Here is a 9,427-nt window from a genome sequence, read left to right as displayed (position 1 = left end):
ATTTACAGGGTGAGTAGCTATTATGGAACATTTTGCTGAATGTCTATAGCACATTGCCACCTTGTGGCTGCAAGTTTTCTTTCTACATGTAAGAGCACATTTTTAATATTAAGTGTATCTGATATAATCTTATATTTTTCCTAGTATTTATACTTTACTTTGATAAAATATTTGAGGCATAGAGTATAGGGAGGGAGCATTTAAGAGCACATCCTTGTTCTTAGAAGAGGCATGATTAAGTATCTAGAAGTGAAGATCTACAATGTCTGCATCTAACTGTGTGCTTGGGACAGGGACAGAAAAAGAATGAGAGAGCTAAACCAATATGGGAAAACTTAGCAATTCACCTTTGGTAAAGGGAATATGGGTGTTCATTGTATTACTCTTATGACTTTTCTATTGTTGCAAGAGTTCTTCTGAAATTAAAAAAAATGATAGTTTAAAAAAATTGGGGTAAGGATATAAATGGAGCCAAGAAGGAGACAAAAAGAACCTCTGCATTGTATAATGACCTGCTATGTCTGGACCACTGACTGGGCTCTACTCTTTCTAGTAGCTGATATCACTGTCCAGGGTTCCCTTGTTACAATTCATTGTCCAGGGGGCTTAGGGGCAAAAATGTGTAAGACTAGATAGAAATTCCTCCTTGTAGGACGCTTCATGCAGTGAACAGCAGCCTCAAACCAATACCTTCCAAAAGTGCAACCTGGAATCCCTTTGCCCTGATATGGCTTGATCCTGAAGTGGCTACACTGCTAGCTTTCTGGATACCTCTCAACAAAATACCAAGTGGCGATGAAATACAGTAAAATACTGACTTGCAATGAATTCGAGATTGTATTTACTGACAAGTGCTTGAAATCCAGCAGTTCCAGTGGAGCTGGAGGGAGAGTTGACATCTGGTAATAGCTGATCCAATAGTCTCTTCCATCTCAACTAGCTTGGGAGGAGTCACTCATAGGCAGGGTCAAATTTCTTTGTGTGCCATGGATTTGAATGTGCTGCGGTGCATAGACGGGCAAATGGATGACTTTATTCCTGATTTTATTCCTCCAATAAATACATCCGTGCTAATATCAATCGAAAACAATGCAGACAGTTATAACCAGATGACTATCTCTATCATGAAAACAAAACATATCACAATCAAACACCCCTAAAAATGCTTGGTCTTGAGTGCTGTTACCCAGTCCTTTTCTATTTTTAAATTGCTCCAAAGTTGGCCCTTTTCTGTGGCCATTTAAATTTCCATGAATATCTTTTGCACTTCCTTTAAATTTCTTAATAACTATCTGGATATATAGTATGTGCACACGAATATTTCTGTCCTTAGTAACTGAGACACATATATATGCACATAGGCTTACTGGAAGGTGATCATTTAAGGAGATAAGGCCCTATTCACCTGTGAAAGGTTTTCTTATAAAAGTAGGACAGATCTTGAAATAAGTGTTGTGACACAGGGGATGCTTGCAGAAAGCTGTCTCTTGAAGGGATGTTGGTTTCTCTGATTCTTGTGACAGGTTTTCTTTTAAAAGCAATAAAGTGATACAGGGATGTATTGATTTCCATTATGGGCTGTGGTGCTAGAAATTTCCCTCCCCTATGTCTATGAGCATCAAAAGCTTGTGAATTTTTGTGGGAACAACTAAATTAGTAATCTGTTGATTCTCTGTAGAGCAATATTCTTTATTTTGGTGGGGGCAGGGGGATCAAGGCCCACAGAAAGATACATATTTTACATAGTGACTCAGGACACACACATATACATGGGTAACTTAAGAAAAAAATGTCATGAAACAAAACTCCCCCTTCCTTCACTGGATTTTGATAATTTCTGTTCTATTGTGTTAAAAATACCGATCACAATCTACTAAACTTGCTTTCATGATCCACTAAGGCAGCAATTTTCAACCAGTGTGCAGTGGCTATTTAGTCAGGGGCACTGACCTCTTTCCCCTTAGATTGTCAAATAAAAAGAAATCACAGCAGCCAACACAATAGCCGTCTGGTGTGAATGAATCAAAATTATACCTTTTTTAAAAATCAGATCGGCAAAAAATAATTTTTGTGTGTGTGTGTGCCACAGAAATTTAGTAATTAGTATATGTGTCATGAGTTGAAGAAGGTTGAGAATCGCTGCACGAATGCTTTGTGACCCACCGCTTGAAAAGCCCTGCTATTACGGTTTTGAGCCAGCCAGACTTTGTCAGATGGAAGAGACACAGTGAAATCCTGAATGCTCCCAACTGGCCACATTAAAAACAGGGCCAGGAAGGAGGGACTTAGAGAAGGAAAAGGAAGGAGGAAAGTGTGCCTGGTTGGTCTCTCATTCTGGTGGTGTTGGGAGCGTCCCCAGCGAGTGATGCCCTGTCCTTCTCTCTGCAGCTTGACCACATACTGTCCCCACCACCCATGCCATGTCGGAAGTGCAGCAACCCGGACCTGGCTTCGGGCCCTGGAAAGTCCCTGAAGTTCAAAAACCAGCTGAGCGAGGATGGACGACAGCTGCGGCGGGGGAGCCTGGGAGGTGCGCTGACAGGTGAGTCACCAGTGATATGTGTAGGAGGGATTTTGTTTATACCCTGGAGGGTCCTGAACGGTGCCCATGGGATTCCAGGTGCAAACATCAGCCTGCTTAAGAATGGTCTTGCCTCTCTGCAGACCATGTGGTAAAATCTAGTCCAAACCAGAGAGCAGTTAAATTGAGGATCTTATTAGTAAGCTTTACTGAAATATAATTTACATGCAGTAATATAAACTCATTTTCACTGTATGTGTGGGTGGGATCTGGTGAATTTATATGCCAGACCATCACCAAAACCCAGACAAGAAATATTCTCTGTGCCCCTTCCTAGTCATTCCCTCCCCTACCCTCCAATCCTTGACCCCAGGCAACCATAGCTGTGCGTTCTGTCACTATAAATTAGATTTACAGTAGCTTAAGAATTTCATATGGATGGAGTCACACAGGCCATGCTCTTTTGTCCCTGGCTTCATGGGCTCAGTATAATGTTTTTAAGATCCATCCACGTTGTGAATGTCAGTGGTGTATGTTGAACTGTATAAGGAACTGCCAAACTGCTTCCAAAACTGTGACATTTCACATCCCCAACAACAACAGGCAAGTGATCTAATTGCTCAGCATCCTTGCCAACCTGTGGTGTGGCCAGTCTTTTTGAATTTTAGCCATTTTAATGGGTAGATAGTCATATCACATTGTGGTCTTAATTTATATTTTCTTGACAACTAAGTGTGGTCAAACATCTTTCCATATGCTTATTGGACTTCATATATCTTCTTTTGTGAAGTGTCTTTTCAAATCTTTCACCTGTTTTTCAATCATGTTGTTAAAATCAAATTAATTAAAAATTTCAAATCTAGAAAACCCACAAGACACTTTTATTGACTTGAAAGATAGCCAAATTAATATAACTTGGGTTTTTAATAACTAACTCATCATGTAAATTTCATGTTATTAAACTTAACTTTAAATCACTAAAGGTTAGATACTAAAGATTATTGGTCTAATCCTTATTTTATGGGTGGGAAATTAAATCTTAAAAGTTAAAAGGCTCATTCATCCCTATGCTTATTAATTTCACTTAAGAAATTTACTTACTTTGCTTAAACTTTTTTTGTTACCAATAGGAGGGGCAGGAATGGTTCTTTCCAATTTTTGCTAAAGCAGTTTATTTAAAGCTTTAAGATAATGCGAGGGCATAGCTCTTGATGCAGACGTATGGCCTGAAACATGAAATTGTCTTTAGCTTTAAGGGGGGGAAAAGCTGGACTTGATTATCATTTCATAATTTAAGCAGCTCTAGCAATTCCATACTTATGTAATTTAGCTTGCTATATAATTACTTTAGGTAATTAAGTCTTTGGTCAGAGAATTTTAAAAAAATATTCAATAGTATTTGGAAGAACTTAAATGCATTGGATATCAGCCTGTTTATCAACATAGTTGTTTGAAAGTTTTTTTTAAAATATATTTCTTTATTGATTTCACAGAAGAAGGGAGAAGGAGAGAGATAGAAACATCAATGATGAGAGAGAATCATTGATTGGCTGCCTCCTGCACACCCCACACTGGGGATGGAGCCCGCAACCCAGGCATGTGCCCTTGGCCAGAATCGAACCTGGGACCCTTCAGTCCACAGGCCGATGCTCTATCCACTGAGCCAAGTCGGCTAGGGCTGTTTGAAAGTTTTATTGGAATATACAGAAAACATTCTTAATTGGTCATCAATACATTAATGAAATAATGTATGCAAAGCATTTAGCCCAGGGATGGGTGGATACTAGCATTCTGTGTGTAACTAATTGAATTTGGGGTATTTGCAGTTGCTAGAGAACTTGGGCTTGTGAACATCAGTGTGGAATCCTCATCCACTGAGTTTCTCCTTGGAGTCCGTGCTAGTGTCAGGAATGAGCAGGGGAAAGGAAGCGTCATCTCTGATCTTTAAGAAACATAGTTTCTACTTGTTTTAGGCAACTATTACTAATCACATAAGATCTTACCTTGGGACATACCCTACTTAAATCAAGTCAAACTGATTTTGCCATAAAAAATGTGTCCCTGATATATTCTGTTCCTTAAAGACCAGCCACCTTCCTATTGCGTAACTTTGTTTTAATCGAAGGATCTTCTCTTTGGCAGTTTTCTACTGGTTCCTTAGAACAAAGACTTTGTGGAGGACTAGTTCACAGTTTGAAAATTTTGCCACCTAATTATCCTAAGTTATGATAAGTTTCCTTAAACTCTTAACTCTCTGAGAGGAAGATCTGTGATCTTTTCATCTACTATCCCTAAGAACATTGACAGCTAACATCAAGAACTTAACTATGTAGAAGGCACTGTTCTTAGGAGGTTACATGTATTGATTTACTTAATCCTTACTACATCTCTATGCATTTATGAGGGAGGAACTCCTATCCCCCTTTTATAGATGACAACTGAGGCCCAAACCAGTTGAGTAAATTGCACAAGATCAAGGTTTGAATCCAGGCATTGTGGCTCCGGGGTCCATGCTTGTAACCATCACTCTGTTCTTAGCACAGTAAACACTCACGAGGTTTTCAGTAGATTCCAGCAGGATTAATTGGAGTGAATCCTAGGTGGGAAAATGTTTGCTCAGTTGGAATCTGGGGCTGACTCAATCTGTAGGTCTCCTACTCCCTTATTTGCAAAAGTAAATTAAAACTAGGCAATTAATGCACATTAAAAACCTTAAAATTTATACATTTGTTAACCCAGCAAATCTAATTCTCAGATTTCATTCCCGGGAAAATAGTCATGAATATATGCAGAAAATGAACTCTAGTTATATTTAGAGCAGCACCATTTATAATAATAAAAAATGCATATCATCTACATAACTAGCAAAAGAATATTGGTTAACCGTAATATGGTATACACATAAAATGGAAAGTAATCGTAAACATTTAAAACCATGTTGTAAAATAATATGTTTTAACATTGAAAGAGCCTCACTACATTTTTTATGTGAAATTCCATTATTGAATGGTCATGTAGTAGCTCTTGCTTCATAGGACTGACTGTAATTGTAGTGAAATAATTTTATGTTTCATAAGAGAAGGGGAAACAATCTCTGCCTGCTAAAGAGTTTTCTCAAACTGGATGATGGTTGACTGGGTTCCCGTTATAAATAGGCACGTGGGGAATGCTACGGCCTTTTTCCAGCCTGCAATTCAGTCCATGACACACTTTTTCTTCCTGATTTTTTTGCGTGGCACTTGGTAGTGCATCAGTTGATGACATTAATGCTGTATAACCACAGAATTTCAGTGGTAGACAACAATAAGTGTTTTTTGCTCACGTGGCTGCAGGTCAGCTGGGTTTGGGGTGATTTAGCCTGAGTTCTGCTGGGATTGGTTCTAGATTGCAGTTTGGGTTCAGCTGTGCTCCGTGTCTGATTTCCTTGGACATCACGTTCTCCTGCTAAAAGACAGGAGCATGCGGGTGCACGTCCTCCTGCACAGGCATGTTTAAAGCTGGCATCATAGCTGCTAATTTTCTATTGGCCAAAGCAAGTCATATGGTCAAGCCCAGAGTCAAGGGGTAGAAGCATGCTCCACCCACCTTGACATCTTGGCAAGGATGCAGATGTAGAATGCAACTAACTAGAGGGGAGGGAAAAATTGGGACTAATAAGTCCGTCTATCATAGTTAGCCTCTCACTCTCTTATTTAAACGTCTTTTACAGTATTTACACTTTCCTATTTTTAATGATAAATATAATATGTGTTCAATGTGGAAAATTTCAAAGAAGACAGAGCAGTATAAAGAAAAGCCCATCATCTCAGCATGCATACAAACCGGTTGAACTCTGACATTTTCTTACTTAAGTTTGAATCAATCTCTTAAGGGTATTAGATGAAAAGAAAAAGCAACCCGTACCTTTTTTGCAGGACCGGCATTTAAACAACAGACCCAGAGTTGACGGTGCCCATCACTGCTTACATATATGTTTTGTTGTTGTCAGCTGATGGTGCTTTCTGCCTTGCTGGCCTGCAGCATGCTAAATAGGCCCCAGGAAGCATCCTGTAAACATTGACTGAGCTGTGGAGCCCCCTGATGAGGAAGGCAGCATTATTCTAGTCATTATTCAGGCCCTTCTAGTCTGGGCATGGGCATGTGGTAATGCACCTGACAGTTCACAGCGAGGGAGCTGCAGCATGAAGGGCAGAACCTCAGGATCCAGAGTCCTGGCTTGTTGATATGCAAATATGCCCTGAATCCTAGTCTTGCGTTCCATGCTGTGGTATATGGATGTGGCAGCCCTAACAGTTGGAAAAGAAGGGCTTCTCTTCCTCGGGAAGAGTTGTATTTTTCAAAACACGTTTGAGCTGTTTGGAATGTAAAACAAAGAGGGATCTATGTATGTGTGTGTAACTTGCATATAATAAGGAATCAACTCTGCTGACAGTATAAAGTAGAATTATGGTGCTCTGTCTTGGGAGGAAAATTGAGAAATTTTTCTCTTTTGGACTATGGAAATCAGTTTGGAATAAGATTTGAAAATACCAAAAAAAAAAGGCATTTCAGAGTGAATTTTGTTTCAAGAGGGAAAGGAAAAACAACCCAACCTCAGAAAACATCCTTTTCTTTAAAATTAACCTGGGGGACATAGGGTTTGCATGCTGTGTAGAGTTGAACAGGTTTCTCATGCTAAAAGTCTCCCTAGCTTAGCGGGCAAGTCTGGAAGAATTCAGATTAAAGCAAATTTACATAAAATGTGACTGTTTTATGGGTGGACTTGGTATTTAGTAAATATTGCCGTAAATACCTCCCATGCTGACTAGATTTCTTTACTTTTGTAATAATACTGATGGAAAAATGGTGTGTTGTTACATTACATGCCTTAACAAGCAAAGCCCCCCAAATCAATGTCTTAACACAATAGTGATTTCTTTCTTTCCTATGTAAATGTTTTGGGTTGCTGGTGGCTCTCTTTCTCCTAGTGAGTGAGGGACCCACACTCCTTCCATCTTCTGATTTTGCTCTTTATGGCCTTAGGATACTCTACTTCCAACTGGTGGAAGTGGAAAGAGAGAGGAGAAACCTTTTTAACTTCTTAAAAGTCCCAGCCTGGAAGAGTCATACTTTACATCCATTCACATTCTTTTGGCAAGATCCCAGCACATGGTCACAGCGGAATGCAAGGCTGGTGTGGGGCCACTAGGATGGTCCCTGCTGGAGTGTTGCCGCTGAGTTCACTGACATAAGAGGCAGGGACAACATAGCACATACTAAAGGAAAACTAGGAGAAATAGGTTTTAATAAAGAGATAGGAGGTGATGAACTTCGTCTTTAGTGTGTTGAGTTTGAAATGCTTACGAAATATAGTAAATAGATATATCAAGTAGGACTGTGGAATCACAGAGATAGAGAGAAACATATTTGGAGGAGAAAGGATTGGCTTCATCTGAGAGTGGTATGAGAACAAGAACTCACCCTTGGCTTTAGCAGGGTAGTCACTGGTAGGAGAGTAGTGAAGTGTGGGTGGGTTAAGAGCAATGGTAATGAAAGAATTAGAGGTAGCTGATGTGTTGGTGGTTAAGTCTGTAGATGGCTCTTTTGAGAAGTCATGCTGTGGAAGGGACAAGAGAAATAGAGTATGAGCTGAAAGGGCTTGAGGGGTCACAGGGAGGCATTGTAGCATCAGGGTCATGCAGGCATGTGTGTAAGTTCGGAAGACAGAGATGGTAGCCATAAAGTGAAGAGGTTTGGAGGAACCCAGCAGGGTATCCAGGGAACATGTGATAGGAAGAGAGCCTTTTATAGGAAGAGAGCCACTTCCTCTCTTGTGATGGGGGAAGGAGGAGAAAATGATGCAAAAGCAGGTAGTTTAGGTACCTCCACACCATGGAATACTGCTCAGCAATAAAAAGGAACAAACTATTGATGCCTCTGGCAACCTGGGTGAATCTCCAGAGAACTATGCTATTTGAAAAAAAAAAGCCTATCCTAGGAGGTTCCACACTCTATAATTCCATTTGTATATAACACTCTTGGAACGACAAAATTATAGAAGTGGGGAACTCACTAATGGTTGCCAGGATTTAAGGAGGGAGTGGGAGGGAAGTAGGTGTGACTGTAAGTGGGAACATGAGTGGTTCTGTGGTGTTGGAAATGTTCTGTAACTTGACTGTATCAATGTCATTGTTCTGGTCGTGATAGTGAACTATAGTTTTGCAAGATGTTACCATCAAGAGAAACTGGTAAAGGGTACCTGGGCCTCTCTGCATTATGTCTTACAACTGCAAGTGAATCTACACTCCTCTCAAAATAAATTTTATTTTTAATAGGGAATATAGTCAGTGATATTATAATAGCTATATATGCTGCCAGGTGGCTACTATACTTAATCCGGGTGATCACTTTGTCTGTTATATCACTTGGATTGCGGGAAACGAGTTAAGTCGGCTCGCGTGAATTACGCGTACTCCGCGGGAGCCGTCTTAACTCGGTTCATATAGATTTGCGGTGGAGTGCGGGAAACGTGTAAACTCGGGCCGATTGTAACTGCGTATTACCAAATATTTGTTTGTTTGCCGTTCACAAAGATACCTACCTGTGTATGTGAACCGTTTCATACCCATTGGGGTAATAGGTATCATAAAAATCCCTTGTAAGTAGAGAACACTTTATGGCGCTGGTCGAGTACAATACCGTTAGGGTACCAATGTATTGTTTTCTCATTTTATAACCGATATCCCTGGATATCTCACCATGCAAAGAGAATAGTTATTGAGAAATACTTCTTGTGTCCGGACGTCTTTAGTTTTGAGTTTTGTGAATATTATTACGTGTTTAAATATTTAAATATATTGTGATAAAGACATTCATATAGAATTTTTTAACCAAATAAAATAAAATCGTTCCGCAAAGTGTTCGCAT

General features: G+C 39.8%; 1 protein-coding gene across 1 annotated transcript in view; it reads left to right on the top strand.

The window, feature by feature from the left end:
• Positions 1–325: 325 nt before the first annotated feature.
• The window catches only part of LOC111823024 (microtubule-associated serine/threonine-protein kinase 4-like), a 122,503-nt gene continuing 113,401 nt past the window's right edge, over positions 326–9,427 (top strand). Inside the window, exons 1-2 of the mRNA XM_023745029.1 lie at positions 326–352; positions 2,389–2,542. Coding sequence (XP_023600797.1) covers positions 326–352; positions 2,389–2,542 — 181 coding nt within the window. The remainder of the gene's footprint in view (positions 353–2,388; positions 2,543–9,427) is intronic.

Source organism: Myotis lucifugus, unplaced genomic scaffold (assembly GCF_000147115.1).
Source record: "Myotis lucifugus unplaced genomic scaffold, Myoluc2.0 scaffold_0, whole genome shotgun sequence".
Classification (NCBI taxonomy): Eukaryota; Metazoa; Chordata; class Mammalia; order Chiroptera; family Vespertilionidae; genus Myotis; species Myotis lucifugus.
Note: the sequence above shows the minus strand (reverse complement) of the source record. Positions and strands in the feature narration are given on the sequence as shown.